Consider the following 17,362-nt stretch of genomic DNA (forward strand, 5'->3'; position numbering starts at 1 on the left):
TGGTAACCTCCCCCTTGGCAGTCCCCTTCCGGAGATCCGAATGGGGGACTATTCCGGAATCTTTTGCCAATGGAGAGATCATCATGACAATTATTCAACTACAGGCCACATGTCCTGTGGATTCAAGTTACGTGTCTTTAATGCAGTGGTTTCCATTGCCTTCTGCATCCTCATGCCGTTGATCATTGCTGATTCTTCCGCCTTTAGGGGCAATTTCCCACCCCTAGGACAAGAGAGTGCCCTGAATCTCTATCCGCTCCTCCGCCCTCCTTGACCAGGCCGTTGGCAGAATGAGGCTGACTTCTTATGCCGGAAGTCTTCGGCCGCCAATGCTGATTATTTATCAAAATTTAGGCAGTGGAGGAGATCGATCCCAGGACCGAAGACGTTTGGATTTTGAATACAAGACGCTACCGCTAGACCACGTGTACAACTTCGTAGGGACTTCCAGCATACATATAGTTGTACAAATGATACATATTTATATCAAACCAAAATAATTAAAGAAACGAGAATTTCAGTCAATTATTGATACACAAAGACCAAATAAGTTTCTCTCAGCTTAAGTAGTATCACAATTCAACAGGGAATCATACCTCAGCAATTGTTGCCACAGAAATATCCCAAATATTTCCATGACTGATCATGCACTATGTCCATCATCTCAAGATGATCATGTAAGTCTACTCATAGAGGTTCTTCCTCGGAATCATCGCTGTTGAGAAAACTGAATCCTTAGGCATTTTCATCTGGGCTGCTTCCAATGCTTTGTGGTAAGTTTGTTAGTTTTAGCACTTGTCGCAACACAAGCAAATTTTTTAATTGGTCATTACAAGAACTAAAATTCTCCAACTTCCTCTTTTTGAACTGTTAAATCTCTTTCTGTGTTGGTTCTTGCACTTTTGGTGCTGACCTCACTCCTTGCGATGGAGATCGTAAGAGGAAAGGAGGCACGAGATAGGTCAAAAATTAACACCAAAAATGAGATAAATCAATCGAAAATGTTGTTGTTGTGGCCTTCAGACCTGAGACTGGTTTGATGCATCTCTCCATCCTACTCTATGCTGTGCAAGCTTCTTCATCTCCCAGTACTTACTGCAACCTACATTCTTCTGAATCTTCTTAGTGTATTCATCTCTTGGTCTCACTCTACGATTATTATCCTCCATGCTGCCCTCCAATGCTAAATTTGTGATCCCCTGATGCCTCAGAACATGTCCTACCAACCGATCCCTTCTTCTAGTCAAGTTGTGCCACAAACTCCTCTTCTCCCCAATTCTATTCAATACCTCCTCATTAGTTATGTGATTTACCCACCTAATCTTCAGCATTCTTCTGTAGCACTACATTTCGAGAGATTCTATTCTCTTCTTGTCCAAACTATTTATCATCCACGTTTCACTTCCATACATGGCTACACTCCATACAAATACTTTCAGAAATGACTTCCTGACACTTAAATCTATACTCGATGTTAACAAATTTCTCTTCTTCAGAAACGCTGTCCTTGCCATAGCCAGTCTACATTTTATATCCTCTCTACTTCGACCATCATCAGTTATTTTGCTCCACAAACAGCAAAACACATTTACTACTTTAAATGTCTCATTTCCTGATCTAATTCCCTTAGCATCAGCAGACTTAATTCGACTACATTCCATTACACTCGTTTTGCTTTTGTTGATGTTCATCTTATATCCTCCTTTCAAGACACTGTCCATTCCGTTCAACTGCTCTTCCAAGGCCTATGCTGTCTCTGACTGCATTACAATGTCATCGGCGAACCTCAAAGTTTTATTTCTTCTCCATGGATTTTAATGCCTACTCCGGGCTTTTCTTTTGTTTCCTTTACTGCTTGCTCAATATACAGATTGAATAACATTGGGGTGAGTCTACAGCCCTGTCTCACTCCCTTCCCAACCACTGCTTCCATTTCATGTCCCTCGACCCTTATAACTGCCATCTGCTTTCTGTACAAATTGTAAATAGACTTTCGCTCCATGTATTTTACCCCTGCCACCTTCAGAATATGAAGAGAGTATTGCACTCAACATTGTCAAAAGCTTTCTCTAAGTCTACAAATGCCAGAAACGTAGGCTTGCCTTTCCTTAATCTTTCTTCTAAGATAAGTCGTAAGTTCAGTATTGCCTCACGTGTTCCAACATTTCTACGGAATCCAAACCGATCTTCCGCGAGGTCAGCTTCTACCAGTTCTTCCATTCGTCTATTAGGAATTCGGGTTAGTATTTTGCAGCTGTGACTTATTAAACTGATAGTTTGTACATAATTTTTAGATCTGTCAACATCTGCTTTCTTTTGGGTGGAATTACTATATTCTTCTTGAAGTATGAGGGTGTTTCGCCTGTCTCATACATGATGCTCGCCAGATGGTAGAGTTTTGTCAGGACTGTCTCTCCCAAGGCTGTCAATAGTTTTAATGGAATGTTGTCTACTCCTGGGGCCTTGTTTCGACTCAGGTCTTTCAGTGCTCTGACAAACTCTTCAAGCAATATCGTGTCTCCCATTTCATCTTCATCTACATCCTCTTCCATTTCTATGATATTGTCCTTAAGTACATCGCCCTTGTATAGACTCTCTATATACTCCTTCCACCTTTCTGCTTTCCCTTCTTTTCTTAGAACTGGGGTTCCATCTAAGCTCTTCATATTCATACAAGTGGCTCTCTTTCACCAAAGGTCTCTTTAAGTTTCCTTTAGACAGAATCTGTCTTGCCCCTAGTGATACATGCCTCTACATCCTTACGTTTGTCCTCTAGCTATTCCTGCTTAGCAATTTTGGGCTTTCTGTCGAACTCATTTTTGATACGTCTGTATTCCTTTTCCTGTTTCATTTACTGCATTTTTATGTTTCCTTCTTTCATCAACTAAACTCAATATTTCTTCTGTTACCCAAGGAGTTCTACTAGCTCTCGACTTTTTACCTACTTGATCCTCTGCTGCCTTCACTACTTCATGTATCAGACCTACCCATTCTCCTTCTACTGTATTTCTTTCCGCCATTCCTTTCCATTATTCCCTTATGCTCTCCCTGAAATTCTGCACAACCTCTAGTTCTTTCAGTTTATCCAGGTCCCATCTCCTTAAATTCCCACCTTTTTGCAGTTTCTTCAATTTTAATTTACAGTTCATAACCAATAGATTGTGGTCAGAGTCCACATCTGCCCCAGAAAATGTCTTACAATTTAAAACCTGGTTCTTAAATCTCTCTCTTACCATTATATAATCTACATGAAACGTTTTAGTACCTCCACGGTTCTTCCAAGTATACAACCTTCTTCAATGATTATTGAACCAAGTGTTAGCTATGATTAACTTATGGTCTGTGAAAAATTCTACCAGACGGCTTCCTCTTTCATTTCTCTCCCCCAATCCATATTCACGTACTGTGTTTCCTTCTCTCCCTTTTCCTACCACCGAATTCCAGTCACCCATGACTATTAAATTTTCGTCCCCCTTGAAAATATGGAGTGTAAATATGACGTTTTTCCTCTGCAAAGTCTGATTAGTCAGCTGCATAGCTTGAGTTTGAATTTCTGCTCTTAATAAGAACTTGTCTTTCACAACACACCGGACGTAAACATTACTACTCTGCTACAATGAACCGGAGAACCACAGATATCCTGATAACAGCTAGGGAAGGGTCCAGTGTTGCACAACATACCTTACTGTTACGATGGCATACGACGCTGTACCTCTATACCACACGTAATCAGTACTACTTTGTCCGACGTACCGCAGGTCAATTACTCTAGCGTAAACCAAAGATAAACCGATAACAGCGCGGTAAGGTTAAATATAACGTTGACGTAAATCGCAGATATACCGATATCAACTCGATAAGGCCTCGGTGATCGTATTAAAAGCCCAGGTTGGTCACACGTCTCCAGAACAGCAGCAGCCACCATGGTGAAGGCACGCAAAATCGTACTCGTCCGACACTTCGAAGGGCAGCCTCGAACCGAGGACTTCCGCATCGAGGAGGAGGATCTGCCGCCCGTCAAGGAAGGACAGATCTTGGCCGAGGCAGTCTACTTTAGTGTCGACCCTTTCCAGAAGTCTCACAGGGCTATGCACAAAGTGGGCGACACGTTTTACGGCGCTCAGGTAAAGTACCTCTCACTTCCTGTCGCTTCTAATCTGATCCAGACGGTTACCCTGGGCCTCGAGGTGAGCACTCACATGCAACGCCAGTGGCATCATTCCAGTGACGTCACCGACGTTTCGTGAGGAAAATGCAAACTTTCGCTCGTCGCTCTCCAGCGACGTCATTTTTTGACACGCCATTATGAGTTAAATGTTATTTTATCTTTCTGACGCCATTAGCCTTCCCAAGCCACTGATAACAGTTGTTCACCTGCTACGAGTCCGCCTCTGGTAGCTGAGTGGTCAGCGCGACAGAATGTCAGTTCTAGGGGCTCAGGTTCGATTCCCGGATTGGTCGGAGATTTTCTCCGCTCAGGGACTGGGTGTTGTGTTGTCCGAATCACCATCATTTCATCTTCATCGACGCGCAAGTCGCCTAAGTCGCGTCAAATCGAAAGACTTGCATCCTGCGAACGGCCTGCCCGACTGGAGGCCCTTGTCACATGACATTTGTTTATTTACCTGCTACATAGCGATTGAATTTCGAAATAATTTCAATCGGTGTTTGGACTGAGTGTAACAAGAAACGCGTGAGAGATTGGTTTATTGAGAACTGATTTGGACACAATCTGAAGCGAGCCGTTTTTCTTTCACAACTATGCACTGATGAACCAAAATATTATGGCCACCCACTTAACCGTTTGTTTGGTCGGTTTTGGAGCCAAATACGTCACAGGTATTGCGTATCGCGGATCCCACTGTTTGTCTTTGGGTTTGTGGAGATATGTGGCACTAGATGTCTACGCACAGGTCATGTAACTCGCATAAATAACGGGCCGCTCATTTGCATTCATGGCGCCCGATAGTAACCCAGCTGAGTCCCATAGCATTTACATCAGGCGAACTTGGTCTTCAAGACATCAACGTCAGTTCGCTATAATACTCCGCAAACCACAGTAGCACGGTTGTGGCTTATGCAGTTGGTCCGCAGCCGTCAGTTTGCCTTCAATTACTACCACAGGCCCTATGTGAGAGCAGTAGAATGTCACCCGTGCATAATACTGCTCTCACCAGCCTGCATCCGTGGCGCGCTGCTCGTTTTGAGCAACCGCTCAACTCGATGAAGCCGTTCGCAGAGACGACCATCGATCTAGTGTAGCAAAGTTGTGATTCACCCGAAGACCCAACGCGTGACGGACGAATCTCGATAGTCCCATGCCCACCCCAATCGCAACCCCAATATCGTTGGGTCAAAATGTGAACACAGGGGGGTGGTCTGCTGTGAAGCTCCATGCTCTACAATGTGCGATGAACGGTGTGTCCCGAAACACTTGTGGATGCACCAGCGTTGTGCTCCTTCGAAGAGATGTCACACATCACCATGTATATTACTTTACAGAGCAAACAAGCCTCCGAACCACATGTTCTGTGAAGAGTCGTGGACGTCCAAGCATTTAGCTGCTAGTGCTAGTTTCACAATCCTTCTATCTCTTTCCGTAGCTTCTCACGACAGTAGCACGTCAAATTCGATCAACTTCACCGTTTTCGCGTATTAGTCCACAGGCTCTGCTTAATAACAACCTGCCCTTTGTCAGAGTAGTTTATCTCAATGGATTTCCCTACTTGCACCCCACATCTCCACTAGGGTGATCCTTTGTCCGCACCTGCACCACTTACATACTGTTGTTACCGCGTAACGTGTCCTCAATGCCACCAGGCACCATGCAGCGTCGCACTGAGCAGCGGTCATAATGTTTTGGCTTATCAGTGTATGTACAGCTGATTACACTATCAGAAATTGTCGTATCACTCCCAAGTTTCTATGTTTATTAGCAAATTATTACACAACAAGTGAGTTAGTTGGAGATTTAGATAAACATTTGATGTATTGTTACTTGGTTCACAGCTAATGCATAATAATGTGAGCTTTTCACATAGCATGGTATAGGCCAGCAGTCGCGGCAGTAAATGTCAGAATGTACGTTAGTAGAAGCATTATACTCCCTACCAATATTTAGAAATTTGTTGGCAGTTGTGTAATGTGTTTTCCCGTTGTGAACACGCTGAATGTGTGTCAGGTTAATGTTTTCTGCTGTGTGTGTGTGTGTGCGTGTGTGTGTGTGTGTGTGTGTGTGTGTGTGTGTGTGTGTGTGTGTGTGTGTGATAATTTCTGTGCAGATAAACAATTGATTATATAATTCATAATTAAGGCCACTTGTCGTTATGCAACCACTTAGTTCAAAAAGTGGATAGAATATATCATATACTACTGCTAAATGGTTCAGATTTTGGTGCCGACACGATGAAAAATAAGTGCTCTTACAGGTTAGATATATCTGTAGGCTAGAGCCACAACAGCTCAGACTTGCCATCTGCTCTTATTATAGCGACATGAAGTTTTAAACGCGTAATGTTTATACCACATTGTACTTAACGATAGAATTAATAAATGATGCTCTGTTTTCCTAATTTTGCACGAAGAAAGATTGCTCAAAATTTCGTGCACGATAACGAATGAATTTTCTTCGTGATCAGTAACCATATTTTGTTTTTGGACAACATCCAGTTTTGGGTCCGACATTTGTGTTCTCTATTCGGACGACCTAGTTCCTGTGACAGCTGTTATAACTGCATGGTGGTAGCCATACCAGTAGTTCCGATTTCAGTTGAGGGCATCTGACTTATGAATGAAGCAAGTAACATTGCAGCTGGCAGTGTCGATACAGTTCGTGATGCCATGTCTCCTGCTGTGCCGTCATCGTCGAACTGGGAAAACTCAAATGCACGTAACGACAAGAAAAATACCAACAACAACACATACAAAACATCTTATTTGTCTCTCTCCCTCCCCCTCTCTCTCTCTCTCTCCCTCTCTTATTTTCTCTTAGCTTCAAAATCAGGCACTGCTGTATGCTGTGTTGATTTTGTAACATTCACCGTGACAGTTATTTAACTATATGAAAAAAAACATAAATTAGTTACAAACAATGGAGTGCACACATTTTATTATTGGAAACGTCACTACAGACATTCGAATTTAGGTTATGACATGTTCGCCGTGCCTGGCATCATTGGCGGTGATGTAGCGCAGACGAATAGCGAAATTATGCAAGACACGCTGAAGCGTCGGAACATCGATGACCTCCTGAATGGCTGTTTTTAAGTGTGGAGGCAGTGACTATTTGGGGGTGTTTTAACTGTATATTACTGCTACTATGTGGGATTTGCCACATTGGAAGTGGTGTAAGTGGGAGGGGATTTCACAATGAGGCAGTCTCTGTAGATACGATTTCTCTTATTTGTGATGAACTATCGAGAATTGTAGGCCTTACTGTGGCATATTTTGACACAGGTTCATTTATCGAGAACAAGAGTGTTTGTAAATGGTAAGAGTATTACACACCCAGATGCAGCAAAGGAGCTGAGTATCATGGAGAGATTTACTGACGAATTTTCAGGGAGATCGAAGCACCTTGTTACTTGTGCAACTGTCTTGTGTTGGCGAAGCAGTGTGATGGTGTAATGTAGAGGCCTACCCACAGGTGGCGCGGATCGTGGAGAGCCGTGCTCCCGGCTTTCCAGTGGGGCGACACGTCGTGGCGTACTGGGGATGGCGCGACCGCACGGTGGCCGATGTGGGCTCCAGTAGGCCAGAGCCCCCCCTGTACGTACCACCGCCCAGGTTGGTGCCACACCTGGGGGACCTGCCCCTGTCGCTGTCCCTGGGAGCCCTAGGCATGCCAGGCAACAGCGCCTACTTCCCGCTGCTGGACATCTGCAAACCCAAGCCAGGAGAGGTGGTCGCAGTCACTGGCGCTGCCGGGGCTGTCGGCAGCGTAGTGGGCCAGATAGCGCGCATCAAGGGCTGTACTGTCATCGGCTTCGCCGGATCTGATGCCAAGGTATGTGTTACTTAGCTCTTCAATTGTATGTATATACAGGTGTTAAGGAGCTAGGGTAATATTTCCCATCCTGAAACAGAGGTAGCGTTCGCAACTGTCTGGGTAGCCAAGCGAGTTAAAGTGGCGCTTTGGAGGCACAGGGAGGCGAGCTGGCAAAAAAGGGAATATACCAATTGGATTACCGACGAGGTCCAATGAGCCTACCAGCCTCGAGGTGGTTTTCGAGAGATTACCCCCATTCTCGAATAATCTCTTTCAAATTCTAAAGGTGGCAGGGGTAAAATACAGGGAGCGAAAGCTATTTAAAGTTTGTACGGAAACCAGATAGCAGTTACAAGAGTCGAGGGAAATGAAAGGGAAGCAGCGGTTGGGAAGGGAGTGATACAGGGTTGTAGACTCTCCCCGATGGTATTCAATCTGTATATTGAGCAAGCAGAAAAGCAGACAAAAGAAAAATTTGGTAGGTAGCTTCAAAGCACCATTTAAACCCTCCCTCTTCCACCCCCCCCCCCCCCCCCACATTAGACAATCAGTACTTGTATTGGCCATGTTTCCCCTGACAATTATCACACATAACAACCTGTATGCAGCAGAATTTTATACGAAATAACCGTAAGGTCCTGTGGGAGTATTGATACCGAATGTACTAGGGGTGGTGCTGGTGTAGCCTTCGCATTCTTTGGCCCTCAGTTTGTGACCATCATTGTTGGCGGCGTCGTATCTGAATATGTTCCCCATAATGAGTACTGCGCTTTCTGATTCTGGAAGGAACGAGTGGCCCACCTATCACTCACTGAACTACTACTAAATTAAGACGTAAGTATGACTGTATCAACTGGACACTATCGCCTTCAAGCTCTCAAGTAAATTTTTCGTGTGTTTCTTTCTACAGCCCCACAGTCACTTCCTGCCAGCAAAAGGCTGGCCATGTACCACTACCCACTTTGTCAAGAAATACACTCCTGGAAATTGAAATAAGAACACCGTGAATTCATTGTCCCAGGAAGGGGAAACTTTATTGACACATTCCTGGGGTCAGATACATCACATGATCACACTGACAGAACCACAGGCACATAGACACAGGCAACAGAGCATGCACAATGTCGGCACTAGTACAGTGTATTTCCACCTTTCGCATCAATGCAGGCTGCTATTCTCCCATGGAGACGATCGTAGAGATGCTGGCTGTAGTCCTGTGGAACGGCTTGCCATGCCATTTCCACCTGGCGCCTCAGTTGGACCAGCGTTCGTGCTGGACGTGCAGACCGCGTGAGACGACACTTCATCCAGTCCCAAACATGCTCAATGGGGGACAGATCCGGAGATCTTGCTGGCCAGGGTAGTTGACTTACACCTTCTAGAGCACGTTGGGTGGCACGGGATACATGCGGACGTGCATTGTCCTGTTGGAACAGCAAGTTCCCTTGCCGGTCTAGTAATGGTAGAACGATAGGTTCGATGACGGTTTGGATGTACCGTGCACTATTCAGTGTCCCCTCGACGATCACCAGAGGTGTACTGCCAGTGTAGGAGATCGCTCCCCACACCATGATGCCGGGTGTTGGCCCTGAGTGCCTCGGTCGTATGCAGTCCTGATTGTGGCGCTCGCCTACACGGCGCCAAACACGCATACGACCATCATTGGCACCAAGGCAGAAGCGACTCTCATCGCTGAAGACGACACGTCTCCATTCGTCCGTCCATTCACGCCTGTCGCGACACCACTGGAGGCGGGCTGCACGATGTTGGGACGTGAGCGGAAGACGGCCTAACGGTGTGCGGGACCGTAGCCCAGCTTCATGGAGACGGTTGCGAATGGTCCTCGCCGATACCCCAGGAGCAACAGTGTCCCTAATTTGCTGGGAAGTGGCGGTGCGGTCCCCTACGGCACTGCGTAGGATCCTACGGTCTTGGCGTGCAATAGTGCGTCGCTGCGGTCCGGTCCCAGGTCGACGGGCACGTGCACCTTCCGCCGACCACTGGCGACAACATCGATATACTGTGGAGACCTCACGCCCCACGTGTTGAGCAGTTCGGCGGTACGTCCACCCGACCTCCCGCATGCCCACTATACGCCCTCGCTCAAAGTCCGTCAACTGCACATACGGTTCACGTCCACGCTGTCGCGGCATGCTACCAGTGTTAAAGACTGCGATGGAGCTCCGTATGCCACGGCAAACTGGCTGAGACTGACGGCGGCGGTGCACAAATGCTGCGCAGCTAGCGCCATTCGACGGCCGACACCGCGGTTCCTGGTGTGTCCGCTGTGGCGTGCGTGTGATCATTGCTTGTACAGCCCTCTCGCAGTGTCCGGAGCAAGTATGGTGGGTCTGACACACCGGTGTCAATGTGTTCTTTTTTCCATTTCCAGGAGTGTTTGTCTTTCTTGTGCCTGGCATGCAATCCTCAGTGCTTTATATCTTGAAATCTTTTGGTGGCCATATATGTAAAATTGTGAGGTTATCGGCCCAGTTTCAGTACTTCGATACAGATTTTCATTTGCTTTAGCAAATTCATGGACGTTTTATTAGACATACTAGAGTAGTAACCACTCATCAAAGTAAACCCATATAACGTTAGTTACACACACCTCCATTTATAGTCACTGGCATGTATTATATCATTAACCACCGGGATGGTACTTTCATGCCCTGTCGATATAAAAGTCTCATTGCTGATATGTAATACAGTAACTTACACTTGTGAGCATCATCACTGGAAGGAAGGAAAGATGATTTAAAAACATAATATCTTGTCGAAAATGACGTCTTTAAAAATGGGTGACATGATCGGGTTGAGGAAGGAAGACAGCCGTGGCATTATATAGTAATTGTTGCGGCATTTTCCTTAAGCATTTACGAAAACATGGAAAATATAAATGTGGATGGTTGATGGGAACTTCAGCAGTCATCCCTCTGAAAACGAGTGGAGAGACTTAAGTCTGTATTAGTCCACTCTGTCTGAGCTCTATCCTAACATACATATTGGACAACGTTTTAAATTTACTTAAACACTTCTGATGTTGGGAGCAATTTCTCCGTCTCTGACAAACGTTGCCTACTGTATTCTGCTTCGAAGCTTACTCGCTGACAGCTTGTGTGCCAGCCAAAGGAAAAACTTCAAATTGGCTGGGTGCTTTTCCTTCATCTGTCTGAACACTTTTTAATTAATTCACAATCTCAGGGTTAGTCATCATCTGGTACACGTACATACAGCTGTAGACAGTTGCAAGTATACTAAACATTTTGCAGTATTTTTCTCAATGGTGTCTGCATTGCTTTCAGTACGGTTGATAATGCAACGCGTGTTATAAATTATCTTCTATTTCCACAGAACTCTCTACCTGCTCTGAAGCTACGTCTGGTTGTGGACTTAATGTTGCCTCTGCACATCGTTCCAAGTCCTTACCATACACTGAGGTGACACATCTCATGGAATAGCTCCGAATATTATGTCGCATGTCCTTTCTTTCGACATAGTGAAGCAAAACGCCGTTACATGGACTCAACAAGTAGTTGGGAAATCACCTGCAGAAATATTGAGCCTTGTTGCCTCCATAGCCGTCCATAATTGCGAAAGTGTTGCCTGTTCAGGAGCTTTTTGCACCAACTGACCTCTTGATTAACATCCATGAATGTTCGAAGATATTCGTGTCGGTGAGCAGTGTGACCAAATCAAAAAATGGCTCTGAGCACTATGGGACTTAACGTCTGAGGTCATCAGTCCCCTAGAACTTAGAACCACTTAAACCTAACTAACCTAACGACATCACACACATCCATGCCCGAGGCATGGTCGCGCTGTTCCAAACTGTAGCGCCTGTAACTGCTCGGTCAACCTGGCCAGCTGACCAAATCATTCACTTGAACTATCCAGAATATTCTTCAAACCAATCGCGAACAGTTGTGTCCCGGTGACATGGATCATTGCTATCCCTAAAAATTTCATCATTGGGAACGTGAAGCCCATAAATGACTGCAACTGATCTCCAAGTAGGCGAACGTAACAATTTCCAGTCAATAATATTTCAGTTGGGCTAGTTCATATCATGTAAACGCAGACCATACAATTATGCAGCAATCATCAGTTTTGACAGTGCATTTTTTGACGTCATGGGTCCATGGCTTCGTGGAATTTCCACCAGACTGGAACCCTGTCATCAGCTCTTGCCAACTGAAATCGGACCTCATCTAGCCAGGCCTCAGTTTTCCAGTTGTCTAGGGTCTAACCCTAGATAGATACTGCCTACAGGAAAATTAAAGATACTTTTGGAGAAAAGAGAGCCACTTGTATGAATATCAAGAGCTCAGATAGAAACCCAGTTCTAACCAAAGAAGAGAAAGCAGAAAGTTGGAAGGAGTATATAGATGGTCTATACAAGGGCGACGTACTTGAGGAAAATATTATGTAAGTGGAAAAGGATCTTAAATACGATTAAATGGGAGATATGATACTGCGTGAAGAGTTTGACAGAGCACTGAAAGACCTGAGTCGAAACAAGGCCCCACGAGTAGACAACATTATATTAGAACCACTGACAGCCTTGGGAGAGCCAATCCTGACAAAACTCTACCATCTGGTGAGCAAGATGAATGAGGCAGGAGAAATACCCTCAGACTTCAAGAAGAATATAATAACACCAGTCCCAAAGAAAGCAGGTGTTGACAGATGTGGAAATTACCGAACTATCAGTTTAATACGTCACGTCTGCAAAATACTAACGCGAATTCTTTACAGACGAATGGAAAAACTGGTAGATGCGGACCTCGGGGAAGATCAGTTTGGATTCCGTAGAAATACTGGAACACGTGAGGCAATACTGACCCCACAACTTATCTTAGAAACTAGATTAAGGAAAGGCAAACCTACGTTTCTAGCATTAGTAGACTTAGACAAAGCTTTTGACAAAGCAGGGGTAAAATACAGGGAGCGAATGGCTATTTACAATTTGTACAGAAACCAGATGACAGTTATAAGAGTAGAGGTACACAAAAGGGAAGCAGTGGTTGGGAAGGGAGTGAGACAGGATTGTAGCCTCTCCCCGATGTTATTCAATCTGCATATTGAGCAAGCAGTAAAGGAAACAACAGAAAAATTCGGAGTAGGTATTAAAATCCATGGAGAAGAAATAAAAACTTTGAGGTTCGCCGATGACATTGTAATTCTGTCAGAGACAGCAAAGGACTTGCAAGAGCAGTTGAACGGAATGGACAGTGTATTGAAAGGAGGATATAAGATGAACATAAACAAAAGCAAAACGAGGATAATGGAATGTAGTCGAATTAAGTCTGGTGATGTTGAGGGAATTAGATTAGGAAATGAGACACATAAAGTAGTAACGGAGTTTTGCTATTTGTGGAGCAAAATAACTGATGATCGTCGAAGTAGAGAGGATATAAAATGTAGACAGGCAATGGAAAGGAAAGCGTTTCTGAGGAAGAGAAATTTGTTAACATCGAATATGGATTTAAGTGTCAGGAAGTCGTTTTTGAAAGTATTTATATGGAGTGCATCCATGTATGGAAGTGATGCATGGTCGATAAATAGTTTGGACAAGAAGAGAATAGAAGCTTTCGAAATGTGGTGCTACGGAAGAATGCTGAAGATTAGGTGGGTAGATCACATAACTAATGAGGAGGTATTGAATAGAATTGGGGAGAAGAGGAGTTTGTGGCACAACTTGACTAGAAGAAGGGATCGGTTCGTTGGACATGTTCTGAGGCGTCAAGGGAACACAAATTTAGTACTAGAGGGCAGCGTGGAGCGTGAAAATCGTAATGGGGAACCAAGAGATGAATACACTAAGCAGATTCAGAAGGTTGTAGGTTCCAGTAGTTACTGGAAGATGAAGAAGCTTGCACAGGATAGAGTAGCATGGAGAGCTGCATCAAACCAGTCTCAGGACTGAAGATCGCAACAACAATAAGGTGTAACCAACATGGTCATGAGCCCAAGAGAGGCGCAGCAGACGAATTCGTGCTGTTAGCAAAGACACTAGCGTTGGTCATCTGCTGCCGTAGACAATTACTACCAAAGTCCTTAAGGACACGTTCATCGTACGTTCAACTTTGATTTTTGCCATTATTTCATGCAGTATTTTTTTGTCTGTTAGCACTGACAACTGTATGCAAGTGGCACTGTTCTCGGTCGTTAAGCAAAGGCCGTCGACCACTTTGATGTCCGCAGTGAGAGATAGAGCCCGAAATCTGGTATTCTCAGCACACTCCTGACACACTGATTTTTGTGGTTATATCAAGCAGTGTTGCTTGTCTGTTAGCACTGACAACTATACGCAATCACGATTGGTCTGTGTTGTTAAGTGAAGGTCTTCGGAACTCCGTTGGTCTAGGTGAAAGGTAATACCTGAAATTTGGTATTCTAGGCACACTCTTGAAGATGCGGATCTCAGAATATTGAATTTTCTAAAGATTTACGAAATGCGATGTCCCTTGCGTCTAGCTGTAACTACCATTCCGCTTTCACATTCTGCTAACTCCCGTTGTGCGGCCATCATCAAGTCGGAAACATCTTCACGTGTATCACCTGAGTACAAATGACAGCTCTGCCAATGCACTGCCCTTTTATACCTTTGTATGCGCTATATAGCCTTCTGCATATGTGCATACCGCTATGTCATTTTTTTTTTGTCGCCTCAGTGTATTATGATTACGTTGTGGCGCAGTGGAACAGCGAATAAGGTACTGCGTCATGGAACTCTTCCTGGTGTCCAGTTTCTTTTCACAAAATAGACAGAATTAATTCTTTTTGTTTTATAGTATAAGACTGTGCTTTGTACATAACTAGCCTAAAATATGGTTCAGGTGGCACTAATCACTATGGGACTTAACATCTGAGGTCATCAGGCCCCTAGACATAAAACTACTTAATCCTAACTAACCTAAGGACCTCACACACATCCATGCCCGAGGCAGGATTCGAACCTACGACCGTAGCAGCAGATCGGTTCCGGACTAACTAGGAAAATAAGTCGAGCCAGCGTCTTGTACACCCATAACGAATATCTCTTGTTTTTTAGGTGAAATGGCTGAAGGAGGACCTGGGCTTCCATCACGCTTTTAACTACAAGAAGACAGACGTGTCCACCGCCCTAAAGCAGGCTGCCCCAGACGGTGTCGACGTGTACTTCGACAACGTGGGAGGCGACATAAGCACCGCAGTCATGAGCAACATGCGGTATCGCGGCCGTATCGTCGTGATCGGCGCCATCTCTCAGTACAACGAACTCGAGCACCAGAAGTTGGTCAACCTGCCGTTCTCATTTCTTGCGCAACAGCTCCGACTGGAGGGTTGCGCGGTTGCACGGTATCACGACCGCTGGGAAGAGGGCATCAGCCAGCTGACGAAATGGGTCAAGGAGGGTAAACTCAAGTACAGGGAGACCGTGACCAAAGGCTTTCAAAACACTCCTAAAGCCTTCATTGGTATGCTGCGAGGTGAGAACTTCGGGAAAGCTGTTGTCAAACTGTGAACAATGCGGGCGTAGCAGACGTGCGTGTCCACAAACAGAGGCAAAGACAATTTCTTTTAACATTTCACACAGGAAATATGAAATCTGCTGTGCACAACTGGGTTCACATATTTCGCTGGAAACTGACTTCAAAATTTTACTTTCGGAACATCGGCGTTTGTTATTTCATTAAAATAATTATAATGTTGAACTTTTTCTACGCTTTTTTGTTTGAATTGAGTTGATAAGCCTACACAGAGGCGCCTTAAGAGTTTTACTCGACACAACTGAAAATGTTTCGAAAGGACTGTCACGTGTTTTGATCAAATTTAGAATCTGTAATAAAATACAAAGAAACGATTGAATGCGAAAGGACATCACCTAGTCATTATCAGTAATTGTTTTCAGTAGTGCTGTTCATAGCTACTTACAACACATACAATATATAACACATATACTTACACCAATTGTATCACTGAACTTTGAATTAAAGCCACTTACGCAGGCAACAACAAATGTTTCTAGCTTTTAGCAGTGTCTGCATTACAAATTTCACGTTGCCAGTGCAAGCAGGAAGAGTGTGTTACCAACTCAGACCCACTAATATTGTCTGAGTACTTTGTAAGTAGGCTGTTTAGGTTTTCTTATTGGCAACACCACGTAGCGCTCTGTATGAAAATCACTGGCTATGCTGTGTGCAGTCTATGGCTAGTTTGCATTGTTGTAATACTCGCCATTGTAATGTTGGGAAGATGGATGTGAACAGCGCGTAGCGTTGCGCAGCTGGAGGTGAGCCGCCAGCAGTGGTGGATGTGGGGAGAGAAATGGCGGAGTTTTGAAATTTTTAAGACTGAATGTCATTAACTGCTATATATATTACGACTTTTGAATACTATTAAGGTAAATACATTGTTTGTTCTGTATCAAAATCTTTCATTTGCTAACTATGTCTATCAGTAGTTAGTGCCTTTAGTAGCTTGAATCTTTGATTTAGCTGGCAGTAGTGTCGCTTGCTGTATTGCAGTAGTTCGAGTAACCAAGATTTTTGTGAGGTAAGTGATTTGTGAAACGTATAGGTTAATGTTAGTCAGGGCCATTCTTTTGTAGGGATTTTTGAATGTCAGATTGCGTTGCGCTAAAAATATTGTTTGTCATTTTACGCACAGCCATGTACAATTTTTCTAAGGGAACGTTTCATATGTTGACCCTTAGCCGAGAATACCTCACTGGAATCTTCTGATTATTTCTTGTAGTTTGTGTAATTAGTGTAGCTTTTGTTTGTTGCTAGCGCGTGATTGTAGAGAGAATATCCTTTGTTGTTGCAGTCTTTCATTGTTGTACAGTAAAACAGTTGTGGCATGCATGTAGATTTGCCCCAAGTATTTCGCAGCTGCGCTTGCAATTAACTAGATATGATTTTCAGCGCTATGTTAATGTGTTCTCTTATTTTTGCTCTTCAAATTGTGCTTTTCTGTGTTATCGTGTGAAATATTGTGACAATAATGGCATGTGAAAAACGTAACACTAGGCTCCAAAGTAAACTGAGAAATAATAGTGGCGACAAGCGTAGCGTACCAGCTTCACTGTGTAATGAATTAACAGACATTCAAAGTAGTAATTTGATAACTGTGCATAGGGAAATGGAGCGGGCGTCAAATAATGGTGTAGACAGTGAAACAGGTAGTAAACAGGGAAGCATTATCGATCGATCGGTCGGCAACAGCTCGCCTCAGGAATCGGGAATGACAGAACACAATATTGCAAATACTGTAGACCCAGGTTTTGGGTTCTCACCGTTTTCTCAAATGAGTCAAGACACATTTTCCGCTTGTGAAAATGTGAATGTTGCCGGTGCAAATTCACTGCCGAAAAGCACTGAGGAACAT

The 17,362-nt window shown here is 44.2% G+C and overlaps 1 protein-coding gene across 1 annotated transcript; it reads left to right on the plus strand.

The window, feature by feature from the left end:
• Positions 1–3,845: 3,845 nt before the first annotated feature.
• Positions 3,846–16,399, plus strand: LOC126278534 (prostaglandin reductase 1-like). The gene is made up of 3 exons (XM_049978709.1): positions 3,846–4,124; positions 7,646–8,005; positions 15,045–16,399. Exons 1-3 carry the CDS (start codon positions 3,924–3,926, stop codon positions 15,495–15,497), a joined length of 1,014 nt encoding a protein of 337 aa, XP_049834666.1. The 5' UTR covers positions 3,846–3,923; the 3' UTR covers positions 15,498–16,399.
• The last annotated feature ends 963 nt before the right edge of the window (positions 16,400–17,362 follow it).

This window comes from Schistocerca gregaria, chromosome 6, assembly GCF_023897955.1.
Source record: "Schistocerca gregaria isolate iqSchGreg1 chromosome 6, iqSchGreg1.2, whole genome shotgun sequence".
Lineage (NCBI taxonomy): Eukaryota > Metazoa > Arthropoda > Insecta > Orthoptera > Acrididae > Schistocerca > Schistocerca gregaria.